The sequence below is a fragment of the Ostrinia furnacalis genome, unplaced genomic scaffold (genome assembly GCF_004193835.3).
Source record: "Ostrinia furnacalis isolate ACB-3 unplaced genomic scaffold, ASM419383v2 OfSCF3905, whole genome shotgun sequence".
Classification (NCBI taxonomy): Eukaryota; Metazoa; Arthropoda; class Insecta; order Lepidoptera; family Crambidae; genus Ostrinia; species Ostrinia furnacalis.
In genome coordinates this window covers 581,304-600,571 of record NW_021134144.1, presented here as the reverse complement: position 1 = coordinate 600,571, position 19,268 = coordinate 581,304, and the positions used below count along the sequence as shown (strand labels likewise).

The 19,268-nt window shown below is 34.5% G+C and overlaps 1 protein-coding gene across 8 annotated transcripts; it reads left to right on the top strand.

Moving 5' to 3' along the window:
- Positions 1-6,244: 6,244 nt before the first annotated feature.
- Positions 6,245-18,250, top strand: LOC114358376 (uncharacterized). Of its 8 annotated transcripts, none has more exons than XM_028312325.1 (9): positions 6,436-6,451; positions 7,117-7,225; positions 8,832-9,121; positions 10,188-10,450; positions 10,531-11,178; positions 11,477-12,049; positions 13,748-14,386; positions 16,138-16,617; positions 17,575-17,927. In XM_028312325.1, exons 3-9 carry the CDS (start codon positions 8,836-8,838, stop codon positions 17,749-17,751), a joined length of 3,066 nt encoding a protein of 1,021 aa, XP_028168126.1. In that variant the 5' UTR covers positions 6,436-6,451; positions 7,117-7,225; positions 8,832-8,835; the 3' UTR covers positions 17,752-17,927. The 8 variants fall into 8 exon arrangements, with proteins under 8 accessions (XP_028168124.1, XP_028168130.1, XP_028168129.1 ...); XM_028312324.1 differs by lacking the exon at positions 6,436-6,451 and adding an exon at positions 6,717-6,925; XM_028312323.1 differs by lacking the exon at positions 7,117-7,225 and having other exon boundaries at positions 6,245-6,451; positions 17,575-18,250.
- Positions 18,251-19,268: the final 1,018 nt, after the last annotated feature.

The following is a 19,268-nucleotide window of genomic DNA, read 5'->3' as shown; positions in this document are numbered from 1 at the left end:
CCTAACGCAGCTAGATAAAATAATTTATAGTACTTCACATAATTATTGAGTTAATTTAATTAATTAACATAGCAATACGGTAGAGTAAGGGACTTACCCTTTTTGTACCATGGTTAAGTTAGTAATGTTACAGTCAAAACTCAATCGGTCAAAAGTTCAAAACCACTTTTGACTGCAAAAATCAGTCAAAATTGGTTTTGACTGATGCCCTTGGTCAATATCACTTTTGAGTGTTTTTCCAGTTTTAAGTGGTTTTGACCAAGCGCGTTAGTCAAAACCACTTTTGAGTGCAGACATTTTATTCATCCGACCGGAAATATTGATAATCTACTTATCTTTTTACCTGACGAATATACAGATTTCTTAAAAGTAGTACCTAAGGTAGGTGTGATCATTTTGTATGCACAAATCACAAAAATGTTACACTTTAACCCTTTTCTTGGCATTGTGCATTTAAAGATACGTTGACCAAAACAAAAATATGGGGGAGAAACCAAAAACTATTTTCAAATGTTTTTTTTACATAACGTTAGCCCAAATACTACAGATTGTGTTACACAGTATAGAATCCCTACAGGCTGCACAGATTTGACAGTAATATGCAAAATGTCAGACCTTTGACAGGCGTCTACGCACCGGCTGATAAATTTTATTATTTTCGGTGTTTTTTTTAAAGAATATTGGTGATTATTTGTAGTGATATGGATAGTCAATAAATGTTTCTTGATGATAGTGCTGTTTTTTCATCCCAAAACTTGTATAATTATTCTTGTACGATGCGGATTGTCCGAATGTATCCCTAAATGCACATTGTCAGATACGTAATAATTTACTTTCAATTTTGAATGTATCTTCAAAGACACATTGCCAGGTTCTCGTTGACTTTATTTTATGATTTTTTCATAGATTTTATCGCATAAAAAAGGGATATGTTATTAGTAATATTTAAAGCTGTAAATTATAATATACTGATATGAGTTTTAATTCATTTACTAAAGAATCGTTGTTTTTTGGACAACTTAGCAACAAAATCAGGCGCGCAAAATGCTGGTTATGGTTCAAAAATCTCGAACCAGGTCAAAAGTCAGTAGCGGTGACACTTCCGCTGATGAATTAGAAGCTGCACTTAGCCTCCTGGTTCTCTTGGGTGGTTATCTTCCTACTCCAACCAACTCAAATCACCCCAAAAAGCGAACAGCCTGTCCAGGCTGCTTCATGCTTCTGGTTATAAAGCTGGTGATTGAAGAATTTTAGCCAGTTCGACTGCTGCATAATTTCCCTGAGAGTTCCAGAGATCCATTTCCACTATCTTGAGTTTACATTGTAAGTTGGATATCTAATTTTATCTTCAATCAAAGACGTGAACACAGTTCGGTACCAGTTGGCATCAATACCCCTCGTATTTCTTTAATGGTCTTGCAAGATTCTCATGTGTTATATCTGCATTTGCTTCTCCTGGATGGTAAGAGTGGTCTGAGGTTCAGGAAGTACTCCAACGACGCTGATGGAGTGGTTCTCATACATCCAAATGCAGCTATACTTGCAAGGCGTTACAGACTTTGAAGTGTTTTTTTTACTTTGTTTTCAGTTTTTTGTAAAAGATATTTATTTTTTATTTTTCAAACAAGGAATAGCTTAAGGTTTTATAGTAATTTTCATTTAAATAACTAATTTCTACTAACAAATGAACCACGTTTTAATTTGCTACAAAGCTGGCAATGTGCACTTAAAGATACATACTATATTTCCAAAACTACATATCTAAGATTTTTTTTCGTATTTTTTACATGATTTTTACTCCTCATAAATCCAATATTTATAATGTAAATCACAAATATTAAACAAAACCGTCGTTGCCAAGTATAGGGTTAAAATAATTTTATAACACATTTTTATGATTTCCAAATTATTTTCACTAATCATTACACTTTGTATGAATTTTGACTAATTGATAAAATTTTAAATCAGGCTAAACGACTTATTGACAGATTTTTTGCACTCAAAAATTTTATTGATCAACGCGCTTGGTTAAAACCACTTTTGACTGGAAATATCAGTCAGAAGTGATATTGACCAATGGTATCAGTCAAAATCACTTTTGACTGATTTTTGCAGTCAAAAGTGGTTTTGACTGATAATGAGTTTTGACTGTAACAGTAATAACTAATGTTACTGCACGATTTTGTTCATGAGTTGTACGAACTGCTCCTCTTACAAGTTGCACTTTTTGATCGAATAAGGGCTGATTTTTCAAACGTCGAATAACTTTTAACTGAAGAATAACCTTGTCATTTTAACATATTTCCCATACTAAAACTGTCAATGTGCCAAACTTATTCTTCAGTTAAAAGTTATCTAACGACTGAAAAATCGGCCCTAAAAAATCCAATCCGTCAAAACTCCATAAAAAAAACATTTTGACCATTTTTCGACTGGTTTTAATTAAATAAATAATTATAATGTGCACTTTGTCTAGAGCCTAGAGTAGACCCACTGAAGATCGCACAATGATAGTAGAGTAGAGGGCTAGAGGCTGTTATGGTGGATGGCTCACAAGTCACAATGATTATAGTTCTTGCAACTCACGAAGGCGATTGAGCTTTACTTGAAGAAGGATCAAAGAAGAATCAAGGTGTAATATCTATCAACAAAACTTTTGAAAAACGAACAAACTTATTCGATATCGAGTGCGTAACAAAATGACATGTTTGCTTACAAGCGCTTCCAAACGCTTTTTTTTTTGTCAAAAGCATTGTGTTGATAGCAGTTGATAGCCTGAAATCTAGCTGCACGACCTATAGGATATCGCCAAAAATATATTTGAATTTTTTGTTATCTTTCATAAGTGCCAAGCTACAGAAGACTGGAATCTCAAATTTCATACGATTTATATGAAAGACTAAAGACGCTTGTAGAAGACATCAAAATAATATAATTCATCTCTATTGCCTGCTTTCCGCAATCAAAGCGAACGTTTGATAAATTCTTAAGTTCCTACCTACTGAGTTCTATTGCTATCGGGTTAAAAATATATTATCACTCCATTAATTTCCGGTTGTAGTGATGTTGATATTGTTTATTAGCATTACTAAAATAAATACCGATACTCTGCTGCTTCTACTTATGTATGTAGAATTCTACTCTCGTAACCAAAGGTACCTAACTACCTACCTTTATTAAAAGGAAGAATCTACTCTAATGTCTGTACTATCTATATCTATAATAAATAATTATAAATAAATCATTCATTTCCCCTCACAAACTTAGGTTAGTAATTACAGTTGGTAGAAAATACATTATTTATTTTATTTTATTTGTTTAACAATGTTTCAACAGCACGTAGTACTAAGTTTGTGGGACTGGTGCCTGAAATAGGTTTTGTTTTAAACCTTCTTTATTTTATTTTTCATACAAATCGTATTTTATAAATTATATTTTTTATGAAAATTAAAAAAAATAAAATGATGATATCAAATTTCTGACTTCACCATACCATTTGTATGCCCATGTTAACATGGGCTAGTGTCGGCTCATATACCCATTTACCTATAACACCCTGTATAATACCTATACTAATATTATAAATGCGAAAGTAACTCTGTCTGTCTGTCTTGCTTTCACGCCTAAACCACGGAACCGATTTTGATGAAATTAGGCATAGAGATAGTTTGAGTCCCGGAAAAGGAATAATATAGGTGTACCAGAATCTCATGGCAAATAGGTAAAATAAACTTTGTTGAGAGCAATACTGGGGAAATTGGAATAAACGATCTTGATACTGTTTAATTTTTTACTTTTATGACTTTAGTATTAATGAACATGAAGTACGAATATACATTTTAGGTAGGTATGTGTATGAAGAATGTTGTTATAAATCGGGTTTTTAAAATAGGAAAATGTCTTAAAAAATAAATAAATCGTATTATTACTTTAAGTAACTAATTTTATTATGCATCATACTTTTAACTTATCACTTCATTCAGAACTAGAAAACGATTCTAAGAACTCCACTTGCAATTTCTTGTTCTTCAATAGATGATCAAGATAAAGAGATAAAATCTTTTTCAATTTTTCTTTACATGGTCATAACATTTTGACCATTCCTCTGCACCAATTTGTGAGATATACCTGAAAACCCCGATAAAGCAGCTATTAAGAATAATATAAAAAAACATAACCCTCCTTGTGACGTATTTGGGTAATAAACTAAGTATCAAAACATTTCAGTCCAACTTACTGTCAACTCGACGACGCGCTTTAGAATCAAAGATTGACTTTGAATTATGCCTTATTTTACAATTCACATTGAAAACATTATGACTTGCTTGAGCTTTTTCGACTTTTTCACAAAAATAACAAATAGTCAAGAAGAGATTACAAAATTTTTGCAGCGGCTGACAGATTTCATAATTTTCTTTGACAGGTGACAATTAAACCATAGACAATTGCCATATGAAAAACACACTTTTCCAATATTTTTGTTTGCCATGAGATTCTGAGCCCCGATTACGGTAACTTTTAACGTCAACAATCCAGACACGCTTCTCGATTCTGCGATACGATTGGTCGTTCAACAGCGTACGTCAGCTGTTTTGACCAATCGTATCGCAGAATCGAGAAGCGTGTCTGGATTGTTGACGTTAAAAGTTACCGTAATCGGGGCTCTGGTAGACCTATAGTTTTTTTTTTTTTTTCCCTATGATGGCATCATGAAGCTACAGATAAAAATGGAGGGCAAAGTTGGGAACAAAACTTGAGTCAAATACCTACTTATATCTATCTCGCTCTCTGTGGCCCTACCTCTCTTTTTAGTGTGAACTGTAGTATTGCTATCTTCTTATTTAAATCTCCTTGTAAATTCTTCGAAATAGCCAATTCACTAACCAAATAAGAAGTTAAATAAATAAATAATTAATATTTGAAACTAAGATTACCTAGTTAAATAAAAAATCACAAAATTGTCGGCCATTTAGGCTTAATGTGTTGGCGAATCAGGGAATTACAATCCCAATTTCTGAGGTATCGGTAATGTGGCAACATCGGCCGAATCCGGCCCATCATGGCGGTTGTTTACTATGCAGTTGATTTCGTTTGAGATTTTTCAAGGGACCTTATCATTGTTTTGTCTGAAGAAATGGTGCAAAATTGTATAGTGCGTGGTTGCGGTAGTTCGTGTTGTCCTGGAAGTGATATAAAATTCCACGCGTAAGTGTTTATTTCGTGATTTCTGACAGTGGATCATTGTTAACATATTTCTTTGTATTTTCACAGTAATTACTTCCTAAAACGTTTTACCAGTATTTAAACTTATTATTAAATGTTACATATGTCAAGAAAAAGAAGATTTTACATTGAGTTTCATTGACTTTGAGCAAATTTAAAATTTTTGTTTCTATAAGACATTTTGAAGTAGTATGACCATATTGAGGATATATCTGGGACTTTCTGTGGGACCTTACTTATCTAATTTTGCATAATGTTTTCTACGGCCGTTTACTGTAATCAATCCATATCCAAATCCGTCTGTCAACTGCCAAATTAAAATCTGTTTTCTATCAAATATCCACAGTTTTCGATGCCTTTACACTTTCTTAATGTTGTAATTCATCTTAAAACAAAAACATCGAAAACCTTTTTTCATAATCATATTAAGTGCACTTTATCAAGACACACTGTTTAAACGTAAATCAGTCTTTGTCGTCCTGAGAAAAATAAATAAAAGGTTACCCTACTTAGAAAGAGAGAGCCTGCCCACAGAGAGCGAGATAGTGATACATAGGTTGTGCTTCAAGTAGGTATTCTAAGTCTGGCCTCCATTTTTATCTTTAGCTTCATGGATGGCATGCACGGCTTGTGCGTCAGCCACGACGAAGTAAGGTAAAGGTTGGGAAACGTATAGGAAAGTAAAAATGGAAAACGGAAAAAAAAAAAGGTTTCAAAGGATCAGGAAAGTAAAGGAGAGATTATCCCGGTTTTTGAAACAGGGACGCGCGCTATAAAGTTTTTCTGTGACAGAAAAAATTCCACACGGGCGAAGCCGCAGGCGGAAAACTAGTAAGAAATAAAAACAAAACTTTGCCTCAATACAATTTTATTACTTTCCCCTTTTTACAAGTTATAATATAATATTTTTATATCATTGGATACCGGTAAACAAATAGACACCGGTATTTACCGATTTATGTTTAAGTCAGTCTACAGTGGTCTACAGCACTTTTTACAAAAAGTTTTTACTGATAACAACTCGGACTCCCAGAACTTTGTGAAGAGTTCGTTCATTAAGGAATCCTCATCAAAGTGTTTTATTGTCTTAAGATAAATTAGTTGAATCAACTCTCAATTTTCATTCTAATGATGAAAGCGTGATGGTCTTCTTCACATTATATTTAAGTGTGGTGATTATTTTGTTAGTTCTCTACTTTATTATAGAATTAGCTGAAGAAGATAATAAGTAAGTCTGTTAATGTGTTGGATTTTTCTGTCGACTTGAAAGTTGTAGAAATTAAATTTTATGAGTCATTAGAATAATAATTATGCCTAATTATTGACAGCAAAACTAATTGTGGATAGATACGAAAACAATGAAATAATTATTCTGCTTGGGGTAATTGAGCTCACAGAGCGAGCTCCGGCATATTACAATTATTATGAATTTAAACAATTACCGATAAAAATCATCCAAGGAATCATTCTACAATTTTTTTACAGAACTTTTTGTGCATTTTGAACTCAAATAACGCCTCAAAAGGTCCACTGGCAAAAATGTCCTAGTGTTGGTTGTTACTCCTCTAACTTTTGTCTATTGTTGGGGAAAGAACTTAATTTTTTGTTTTGCTATTTGCCAATTGCCATTGAATTATTTATAATTTTGTGTTGGAAATAGCAGCCAGATAAGTTCATAAGTGGTGTATTGGTGATAAAATAGGTACGTCCGCATATTTTTCTTGAAATTATTTCTTTTGTTTGTTACTGAATGGCTGAAGGAGATTCGTTGTGTCACTTTTGAGATAAAAAAATTTAGCCGGTTTTGACACAAAGAAATACAAGTTCGCAAAAACTTTAAAAATGTAATTTTTGCTGTGCAGGTAGTATTGAAAATAGTGTTTTCCATTACAGATTATTACATTACTAGTTACACCAGTTCTGTGTTTTCTTATTGGATTTTTACACCAATACAACTTGACTTCGCCTTGCAAAGATTATAGTTCCTTCAGCGGTATTTTGTGTGAGTACTTACTTGAAAATATCACTAAAACCTATCGCAAAATGCTCACTAAAATCCATCAATTGTAAAAAGTCTTACAACTTACTATTTATTTTAAGAATAACTGCATATTGCCGGCACAACTATCATTATGAAAGAAAACATCTTCAAAAATCATCAAAACTCCGAAAATAAAATTATTTCGAAGAAATGTCATGTGCCTTCTGTCTAACCTTATTTTCACCAATTTCAATCATAAAAAATTACTGTGCAATATATGTATTTCAATTTTCTCATGAAAAATTACCACTTTAAAAGACACCTGCAGTCAGAATATTGTGAAAATCTACCAATACATATTTTTGGCATTTACTTTTTATGCTGCTGCCTGCTGGGTTCTCCATTTCCAAGCAGAAAAAAGAATAATCATTGCAAACAATAACAGTGGTAGTGCAATATTGATAGGTATAAAATTAGTTATTACTTCTTACATCATGACGATGTTGTGTCATATTAAATTCCAAGTTAGCCATGTTTAGTAGGAAAATATTTGTAATTCCAATTGAATTATAGTTCTTGCAACTCACGAAGGCCAGTGAGCTTTACTTGTTTGTGTATGTGTACATGCACATAACGATTGTGTAATGTCTTTCAAAACTTTTGAAAAACAAACAGTAGCGAGCCACCACATAGTGTACGACATAGTGAATAGTGACTGTGTTTCTTGCGCTGTTTCTTCTCAGCACTACTGGCCCATTTATGGTCCCGAAGCAGTGGTAGGGTTAATACTGGGACGTGTAAAAGTACTTTTTCAAAGCCTATTGCAAAAAAGAATGAGTTTTATACGTTTTTTACACATGTAAAGCTCACTCGCCTTCAAGAATTGCAACAACTAGGTACACATTAATTTACAAAGCCACCATATTTTAGTTCAGTTGAAATTCAAGTAATATCTACAATAAATGTCAATAATGTGTATTATTAATATAAAAGTCAATTTTTTGATGAAATCTATAATCTTTGTATAAAAGTGCTGCTTCAAAAGCTAACTTACAGAAAACTAAATTATTATTATTTTTATAGATTTTTTGGAAATAAAGTTATCTTGGTAGATTTATCTAGAATTGTTTTTATCAACATAATTCTTTCATATTATCAAGTCAATCGGTCTGCTTGCCTGTTACATTTTCACCCTAAACTGCTGAACTTATTTTGATGAATATTGGTATTTAAGTTTTACTTTAGAAAAAGACACACCCATATTCACAAACAATGTTTGCTTAAGTAAAGCAGAAAATCAAACGCACAGTGTTAAATAGAGCTCTGAGATTGGTTTGTGTGTGACCCTGTGTCCACGCGCACTGTGAGACCTCATAGTAATGTTTGTGAATACACTTCAACTGTGCTATATTTCTAATCCTTAGGTTTTTAGATTTAACTCAATATACAGAATTTTATTATTTGACAACATATTGACTCATTATAATTTGTCCCTTTGTTTATTAATTACAAAATAATCTCTGGCAATTTGTACCTTTATTAAATTTAACAGAACGCTTAAAATCAACTCAGGAAACGTCAGTTAATAATTTTTAGCAGTAAAACTTTAAATTCATCTCCATTACAGAAAAATGGCTGACAACGAACACGAAGAATCCAATAAAGAACCTCCAATATACATGGATATGTCGGTTCTAAAGAGCAAGTCACAACCGAACACTCCTTCCAAACCAACAGCATACTCGATCAACAACCGCACGTTCTACGATGAGGAGCGGACAAGTGATGAGTACATAGAGTTCAGTCTTCACGCTGAACGACTGTCAAATTTAGCGAATAGAGAGCTCTTTTCAGCTGATATGCTTGATTCGGATACGGATACTCAGATAATGTACTGCGATTCACCAGACTTAGTAGGTAAGTAACAAATACTTCTGTGTAACTTTTGTTGTTAATTACATATGGTCACAATAGAAATAGTCAATTTGTAAATATTACGATAATAGTTGATAGATTTATTTATTTATTAAAATCAACGAGGCATAAGTACACTATTTTAGACAAATTATATATTTGAAGAAATCTTATCAAAAATGTTTAATGCAGTTTTAATGTTTATCAAAATCGACCCAGGATTCTATTTTAGTAGGTTTAAAATTAGTAAATTATCATTAGAGTTCGTGAACTTTGACGTCATAGTACTCATACATACAAAATCTATGGGAGAGTCGCGTTTGTTTAGAACAGTGTTTTTCAACCTGAGGTCGTAAAAACTACCTCAGTAAAAAAACAGTATTAAAGTTTTAAAGATAGATTTATCCGAAATCTAAATGCAAATGCGTAAATGTTGTATGGACTGAAGTTTTCTCGGACCCTACAACATCTTTGTGACATTATAAAAAAAAAAACATACACTTGAATTGAGAACATCCTTTTTTTGAAGTCGTTTAAAAATGCAGGAAAAAAAAGTAAACGGTCGGGGGGTCGCAAAACTTTTTTTCATACTAGGGGGGTCGCGTCATGAAAAAGGTTGAAAAACACTGGTTTAGAAGAAGTATATCAAGTGAACAAGCCTGGACCTATTCTCATTCCAACCACCACAATGTCAGTACAACTGAATGCGACTCTCCCTCCCGCATGCCTCCCCGCGTTTACCCCGTCCGTACCAGTGGCCTAATTTACGTTTTTGACAGTCAAGATCTCGCTGACGTTCAGAAGTCGTCCCATTGATAAACAGTTCTAAATCCGTATTCACAAGGGTCATTTCGATAGAACGATTACTCGATAGGATCGCAACTCAGCGATTTGTTGTCGTTGAAGTTTTGTTACGTGAATAAGGCTACAGGGCGTCGATGTGACGTCACTGCTGCCAGGTACGCAGTTAGAGTTACATTACTTCAATGTGACATAATTTTTACTGAGTGTCTGGTGCACTACTAAGAAAAAAAGTGGTAATTGTTATTAATTTATGTACAACTTTCAGAAAGTAAACCACTATTCGATGAAGAATTACCCATAGTGGTTCAAGAGATATCACACGGTTATGTTATAAATTCCAACGTCTACCTCACATATGAACAGTGGAATACATTAACACCTGTAGACTCAGTGTTGGTAAAATGTGTGGCCTGCGATATGTATACAGATAAGAATTCAACAGGTCACCACATAAAGAGCGAACCGCATCAAAATCAGTTGAGCATGTACAAACCGCTGGCCAGATTTGAACTCAGTATAACTAGAAAAGTAATTTTTTTTTTTTTTTGCATGCTTTAGTTTGTTTATTTTGTTTTAACGATTCTGATTTTGTTTTTTTCATTTAATAGATACGAGAAATTTATCACTGCGCGGTTTGTAACGAGGCTTTCTATCTAAATGAAAACAACGATCACCATTCTTCAAAATCACACGAAGGGAACCTTCTTTCTGCTGTAAATAAAGTCACTGATATAGAAATAGACTGTGGGGTTAACGGTGAAAACTCGGATAACGATAGAAATAAGAACAACGATTGTTACCATTTCAAACATGGAAACAGGATTAACGATAGCTTCAATAACGGTAAAAGTAATTACGCGGCAGCTTTGAAGATTTATAGGAAAAACAGTAACACCAGCGAGGAATATGAGGAAGATTCAGAATATGATTACAGCAACGATGAATTAGATATTTTTTGGGATACGCCACACGAAGACGCTCAAACCGGCAATTCTTACGCTACAGCGCTCAAAAAACCTAAAGTTTACAATATGCCTACGTTTTTAGAAACTAAAATAGGCGATAAAAAGGTCAAAGTTAAATTCGACTCGTGGCATATGCTCATAAGTCCTAAAGTAAATAGGTTGTATTGTATGGTGTGTCGAGAATATATCCATATTAGAAGTAAGGCAGAACATTGTTACGACGCTAATCATTTGATTAAACTGGAAAACTGTAAAGTTTTAACTCATTTTGGCGATTATCTCATCAGAGAGGTGAGTTACTGGTTTAATTTTCAAGTTTGTTAGTAGATTCAGTTTTTAACTTAGTATTTAGCATGTTTGTAGTATTATTATTAGTATGATTTTTGAATATGTACAATGTTTCATAGCCAATTTCAGTTTATAATAAATGCATGCTAAGGGACCATGAGAATAACATTTTAAATAAAATTGGTAATTCTGCCTTTGAGTAATGCATGTCTCATTTTTAACTTGACAATAAGCATGACCTAATTGCTTGTTTAGAAACATTATAATTTTGATCCAAAATGTGAATTATTTTTAATTACAGATAGACGATAAGTTTTACCATTGCGGTCATTGCAACAACTTGCTTCTAATCAATGACACGAAAGACCATATCGAAAAACGACATTCTAAATTCAACAAAAACGCCAAAAACAATAATAATGATAGCCAAATTAACGATGACGCTGATAAACTTAAAGATACTCCCGTTGCAAACAGTTTTAACGAAAATAAATCGAATGGAAGTACAATTAACGACATTAACGACAATAAACCAAATGGAAATGGATTTAACGATAAACTTAACGATCCGAAAGCGATCACATTTAACGATAATAAAGAAAACAACGCTCCGAACAGGATGCAATGGAATAATCCGATATTTAAAGATATGTTAACTCAGGATATATTTTTGAACATGTTTGGCTACAAAATTTCTATACCTCTTCTATCGTATCATGTGATTTGCAAGCGCCCTCAGGATTTTTACTGTGGGCTATGTAACTTTATATGTACAGCAGACATCGTAGTGCAGCACATTTATAGCGTATCACACATTCAGCAGTTAACAAGAACTCCTTTTATAGTACCATTTAATTATAATTTAATAAGAGCTGTAAGTATTACTTTGTTTCTTTAATTTACTAATAAAATTGCCTTTTTTGTGGAGAATTTGGCCTACACTCCCCACGCTGGCCAGACGGGTTGGGGAGGCCTGATGTTCGCATATTTTTCTCATAATCCCCTTTTCTGATAACATCGGAAAGAGGCTTATTCCACTATTCCCCGTTGACGGGGATTGTCAACGGGGATTAGCGAACTTTTTGTTCACTATTCCCCGTTAACGCCAAATTGGAGCTTATAATGGGGAATAATGAACTAAAAAGTTACTTATCCCCATTACTTTAAAAATAAAATCCTAATATAACGGGGATTAATGAAGTGGTACTTCATGATTCGATATGAGATATAACTCGCACTTATAAACAAGACTGAATTATGAAATTAATAACCTTAATATTTTTAAGTAAGAAATAGCGAAAAACGGAAATCTCGGGCCTGAACTTGATAAGAATAAAACTGCATTATATGTTTTTTAAATAATTCTGACTGCCTTTGTTTTTCACAAAATCCCGTAACTCAGCTGTGGTTCGCGTTTGACTCCTGTGAGGGACAAAATGTTTTAATTTGTGATACAAAACATTGTAAAAATTTACAAACACAGTTTTTTTATTATTTAACGATCTATTTATTAAATACCTGTTTATTTCTTTGTTTTGATTATCAAGAGTCAAGAGATATCAGGCTACTTTAAAAATGTAATATAGCTAAATAATATAAATGTTTTTATATAGAAGAGGAGACAAACGGACTCGCAGATCAGTCGGTAAGCGATCACCATTGATGTTTGATGTCAACATCACAACACCCAAATATTGTTTGTCCTAATAAACGTACGCTTTTTATATTTCTAATTCAACGGGTTCTATTGATCGTTTCATCCACGAAGACGCGCCCCACCATTTTTCCGCCTATGTTTGAATGTTATCGGTACATGATGAAGCCACGATAGCCAAACGGCGAAGGGGTCGGACTGGCCGACTCGTGATCCGGGGAACGCGGGTTCGGTCCCCGCCGCCGCCGTTCGACTATTGTGGTGAGCTCACTCGTGACATTATTTAGCTTACTATGAGGGGCTAACGGGAGTATTAGTAATTTGTGTGCAATAACAAATTACTATTAATCTTTTTTTTTTAATCAGAATGTTGGTAAATTTGGTGATATGGTCTACTGGCGCGGTGTCGGCATCGGACTATTCGTTTCGAGGGTAGTTAGTTTTATAGTTGTACCCGTCGTCTGTTAGCGTCACTGTCAACACATACAGCATTGTACCCTTAGCGTACGCCTGCTATGTTTAAATTAGCTTAAGGGGTTTGACTGGATTTTCAGTATTTTTTTCCAAATATTACAAAAATAAAAACAATAAAGATTAGTTTCAGTTTTTATGGTTTATGGTTTTAGATATTTATTTTTCTAAAAGAATACAATTATATTCACTTATAAGAAAAATACAGAATACACTTTATAATAAATAAGCAGAAAGGTAAAAGGAAGGAAGGAAAGGTTATAAAATCTGTTTCGAGATTTCCTATGACTTTTCGCTATTTCTGCTTTTGATTTCGATTGTAAAACTATAAACGCAATTATGCCTTTTGTTTCATTTCTCTGTGTTTTGTCTTTAGTATGGGTTTAATTTTTGTCACTGTTTACTGTATCGTTATTTATGTTTCTATCGTTATTTTTCAAATTGCAGATCCGTGAAGCACTACACTGTGCTATATGCAACTTACCGGTAGCAGCAGGTTATATTTACGCGCATCTAAATGAGTTACAGCATATAGGGTTACTTCAAAAAGCATTGTCACCAAAACTAGAACAGGCAGCAATCGCACCGATCGCTGTTCCCGCAAAAGAACCCCAAAAACACGAGCCAGAACAAAAAATAACGTCAGACAAAGAAAAAGAAGTGAAAACAGAAATAACGAAAGCCAAAACGGAAACGAAGCAAGCGAAAACAGAAGCAACGAAATTGAAAACGGAAACGAAGGAAGTGAAAACTGAAATAACGAAAATAGAAACAACGGAGTCTGTAAAAGATGAATTGGAATCTTTAGCCTCAGATATGACAGCGGATGTCGATTTAAATGAATCAGCAGACTCGGTCTTTGACATAGAAGATTATGTGTATGTCAAACTGGGAAATAAATATTTTAGAATAAGTTTGTTATCGTATAACAGTTTAGTTTACACGGGCTGTGAGGATTTTTACTGTTTTATTTGTTCTGTAAATGTAACCGAGGATGATTTAAAAACGCACGTTGATAGTCGTTCGCATATGGACAGCTTGAAGAAGTGCCCCTTTCTGGTTATGGAAGGAGTTCTCTTGAGACAGGTTGGTATATCTTTTTACTAACTATGCCCGCAACTTCGTACGCGTGAAAACCCGTTTTCGCAACATTTTTCATTTTTGCTCAGCACCTATTACTCGTAGCGTGATGGTATATAAAGCCTGGTCCGTGAGCACGTAGAATTTTGTTCAATGACCCCAAGCTACCCATCCTTATCGCTCGCGCGTAATTATGTTGCTGTCGCGCTCGCACACTCACTGCGGGCGCGCGTCGCACAGTCGCGACAGCAATATAATTACGCGCGAGTGATAAGGATGGGTAGCTTGGGGTCATTGGACAAAATTCAACGTGCTCACGGACCAGGCTTTAGCCTATAGCCTTCCTCAATAAATGGGCTATCTAACAAGAATTTTTCAAATCGGACCGGTAGTTCCTGAGATTAGCGCGTTCAAGTAAACAAACAAACAAACTCTTCAGCTTTATAATATTAGTATACAGGGTGTTAGGTAAATGGGTATACTCGTATGAGCCGACACTAGCCCATGTTAACATGGGCATATAAATGGTATGGTCATGGTGAAGTCAGAAAATTGATATCTTCATTTTAATTATTTTAATATTCATACAAATCGGATTTCATATAATTTATTTTGTATAAAAATTAAAAAAAAAAAAGATATCCTGACTTCACCATACTATATGCATATGTTAACATGGGCTAGTGTCGGCTCATATACTCATTTATCTAACATCCTGTAGATAGGTGTAGCGCTTTCCACTTCAGCTTCAGTTGGCGCCACTGTCGCCACAAGCAAGTTTCAGGACCTTAGTCTCCAATGGCGCCAACTGGTTAATTTTTCGACACTATTGGTCTGGTGCTTGGCTCAGACAGTGCCTGTGGTATGGGAGCGGCTTTGGAGTGGTGGCATTGACATAATATACAAATCTGAAGTCTCGCTGACGTATGACATCAACAAAAACATAATGAGGGCTATCGTTTTAGCGCTCACCAGTTGGCGCCACTGTAGAGTAAGGTCCTGTCACTTGCTAGTCGCGAAGACAGTGGCGCCAATTTGTGAGCGCTAAAGTGGTAGGAGGACTATCGCATTTGCACTCATCAAGATGGCGCCACTGTAGAGTAAGGTCCTGTCAGTCGCCAGGGGTGCCAACTGTTAAGTATAAAAACGATTGCCCTCATTATGTTCCTTCCCTGCCGCTCCCATTCCTCAGGCACTGACTGACTTGCATAATGGCGCAATTTCACTAGTCGATAAGGTCCGCATGCAGAGTGCGAGAGATTTCTCGAACGCGTGCCACAGGTCCCTCAATCTGGATGCGAAGTTGACTAAAAAATAGAAACAGGCATGGCGCGTCAGAAAATCTGAATGATGAATTTCATTGGTCGATAGCACGGTCGGTATAATGCATGCGGGGAATCCCCGCAGGCGTTGTACCGAACGCGTATCGACTTGCAACTTTCATTGGTCGTTATCTCGCATGCGGGGAGTCCCCGTATGCTGTATACCGAACGAGTTATCGACTAATGAAAATGCCTGTTCGGGATTCTTATGGATGAAGGAGACACTGTTTCGTGTTTCAAACGGTTTACTACCAAGAATATCTTGTTACAAGGAAATACATTAAAATTGCGTAGTTGCTCTGATGTGAACGATGTAAAACAAAAGATGTGACAGGCGCGCGCGGGGGCCCCGCGGGCGCGGGCGGTGGGGCACGCGGCGTAGTGATGTTCTTGTGAACAATGCCTATAAGTTCAAATCTTCACATTTTTTTCCAGATTTTCCTAAAGTACCACTGCGGTGTATGTAACGTAATAATAACAAGGGAATGCCTAAAAATCCACATGAAATGGCAACCGCACGTGGAACTCGTGGCGTTACAGAATAAAATAACGAAGAAAATGAGACGAAACGACCTAAATTCTGGAATGAAAATGTACGTTGGCAACACACAGAAAGAAACTATATACCTCAATGAAAAAGAACCAAAGATTAAAGTGCTATTCAAAGTCAAATTCGAAGAAGAGACTACCATAGAAAAGAAAATGAAAATTATCATCGTTAACGGTGACGTTTTAAAGTTAAACTTTGACAATTGGAACGGTGTTGCCGCTGCACAAAATGGTTTGAAATGTCAGTTATGTCAGATGGAATTCGCTGAAGGAGATTTGGCTAATCACGTTAACAGTCAAGTTCATAAAGATTTTCTGACGTGTAAAGTTTTTAAGAGGGAGTATTGGTCGGATCTGCTGAGAGAGGTGAGTTTTGGTGTTGCCAGGAATAAAATATTATTTAGAGACATTAGTAAATCTGCCGAAATCTCGTACGTTTGTTTTTGTCTATGACAACATCTATACAATCGTTATTATTTATTAGCGAATTGAGTCGCTTTTCAAACTAAATTTTTAAATAAACAACTCTTATAACTTTAAATTGAGACAGGCTGGACTGATTTTAATGATATCTGATGTGATAATAGCCTAGTCCTAAAAAACTTGGTTCGTGAATTATATTGTAAAAAAACATTGGACACGTATTATTTTTATTTGTCAATAAAACAAGTAATAAAGTAATGATGCGTTGAAGTTCCGTATGACGTCACAAAGTGCTACCACGCCTTGACGTCGCCTGCCTCCTAGTTCTAGCTTTGGCGCGCTTTAACTCTTGTCAATTTTCATTGATTTAAAAATGTGAAAATACGTGTCCAGTATTTCTTTATAATAAGTGACGGATTAATTCAATCTCATTTTTTACCTATTGACATTTTTTTATCGTATCTTTTGCAAAAAATTAAGCCCTACTATAGGTCTAACGCTTAACCCATCAGTGCCTGAGGTATTGGTTTTTACTAGCGGCCGCGCCCACGTGGATCCCGTTTTACCCCCTTAGGGGTCGAAATTTTGCAAAATCCCGTCTTAGTGAGCACCTACGTTCTAAAAGGAACCCCCATGAAAAACTTGAGACTCCTAGCACCTGTAGCAGAGTAAATACAAATGAGTAGGTTAACGCAGTTCACCGCTAATCCCCGCTAAATTTTGTCAGTGTGTGCGTGCGCGCCGCATACGTATTGGCGCGCTCGCATACAAACCGCGCTCGGGTGTTTCTATGAAGATGACCTACTCATTTGTATTTACTGCCTGTAGTTTCTGAGATTTCGTGCTGAGTGAGTCAGTCAGTGACCTTTCGCTTTTATAGATATAATTATCTGTTTTCAGATCGACGACACGACTCTCCACTGCGTCATTTGCAACACAGATGTCGCCAACAAAAAACCTGTCGCCACGGAACATATTGAGGGTAAAAAACACAAGAAAAACTATGACACTATTAGAGCTGTCAGTTCCACGACCAACGCCTATACGGATTGTGATGATGACGTATTACAGCTTTAAAATTGACGTGTAAAAGGTTTTTGAGATTTTTTTTAACTTAAAAAATATACAGGGTGTCTAGTTTGTGTTTAGAAGTTTTGGTAAAATTAAAAAAATGGAAACATCAATGAATACAGGGTGTTGGCGTGTGTGAAAGTTTTGCTGTGTGGTTAAAATTACAGCATATTTTTTTGTGATGTCTCTTATTTTGAATGCAGTTTAGTTTATTTTTGCCGTCGAAAATAAGAAAGTTGGATTTTTTTGTTTGGTACAGTATTATTCTAAAAGCTATTTCGTTTTCAATCGCGAAATGAGTAACATTTGCCAACTTTATTTAAGTAAAAAAATATCTCAGTTTTTTTTATTAGGCCTATGGTGGTCATAGCCAAAGATTTTTTTTAATAACATTAACCTAAAAATGCAGAGCATCAAACTGACGTTAAATTCCACTGTGTTTTTAAACTTGATTAATATTAAGAGTATCTTTATGAAAAGTAATAAATAAATGAAAATCTGAAACTAGTGTGCCATAAATACGCCATATAAAAAAAATTAAACCTTAAAAAATATGCTAACACCCTGTATGTAAAATATTGTGATAATATTGCTCTCCCTATAGCTCTCTTATAGAGTATAATTAAAGAGCTGTAGTGATTTTAAAGGTATTAATTTTTTCAAAAAATTTCAGATTTGATTTAAAATTGAAATTTTTTTTTTGTTATAAGATGTATCAGAGATACCTACTTGTATGTTAAAACGTGTCAAATCATTTTCAAAATGATTGTTTCACAGAAATTGATACTTTGCCATGCTAGGCTAAATTTTATTTTATAAAATATTTTTAGTTTTTAGTTGACTCAAAAAAATGAGTATTGTTGATTTTTTTCAGAAAATATTTGTGTGCCATTAAATAAAACCCTAAAGGGTTAACTAAATGAATGTTTTTTAAAAAATTGATCCTGTATGCCTTAAAATATTTTTTTGTTGTTTAAGTTACAAAGAAGCCATTTTATGAGCCAAATACAAACAAGTCTAAAGCCTGGTCCTGGATCAGGCTTTAGTTCGAAAATGATAAGCATTAAAAATGCTCAATTATTTAAATGTAACATAATTTTAAGTGAAGTTGACTATTTTGATTTCCAAAAAATATTATAGTCATGTCAAATTTAATTAATATCGTATTTTGGTATTAGTATTCGTTTTTTTTTCTAATATTGTAACAATTTTAGTTTTCATAGTCCCGTGATTGTTTCTTTCAACCCAGTTTTAAAATAGGTTGAATTTTATTTGATTTATTTGATTCGTCCTCCAATAAAACAAGGCCCTCAATTGAACACCTTGCTCAATTCAAAAAAAGAGGTTGAAATAATTCAACTCCTTTTTCAAAAAGAGGTTGAAATAATTCAACCCAGTTTAAAGATGGGTTGAAATGTCATTAAAGTTACCAAACAATTACCTTTCGTAAAAAATAAGTAACACATAATGTAGGATAAGTAAGTTTTTCTTAGTACGCATAAGCATATACTGTAGTTTTTCCA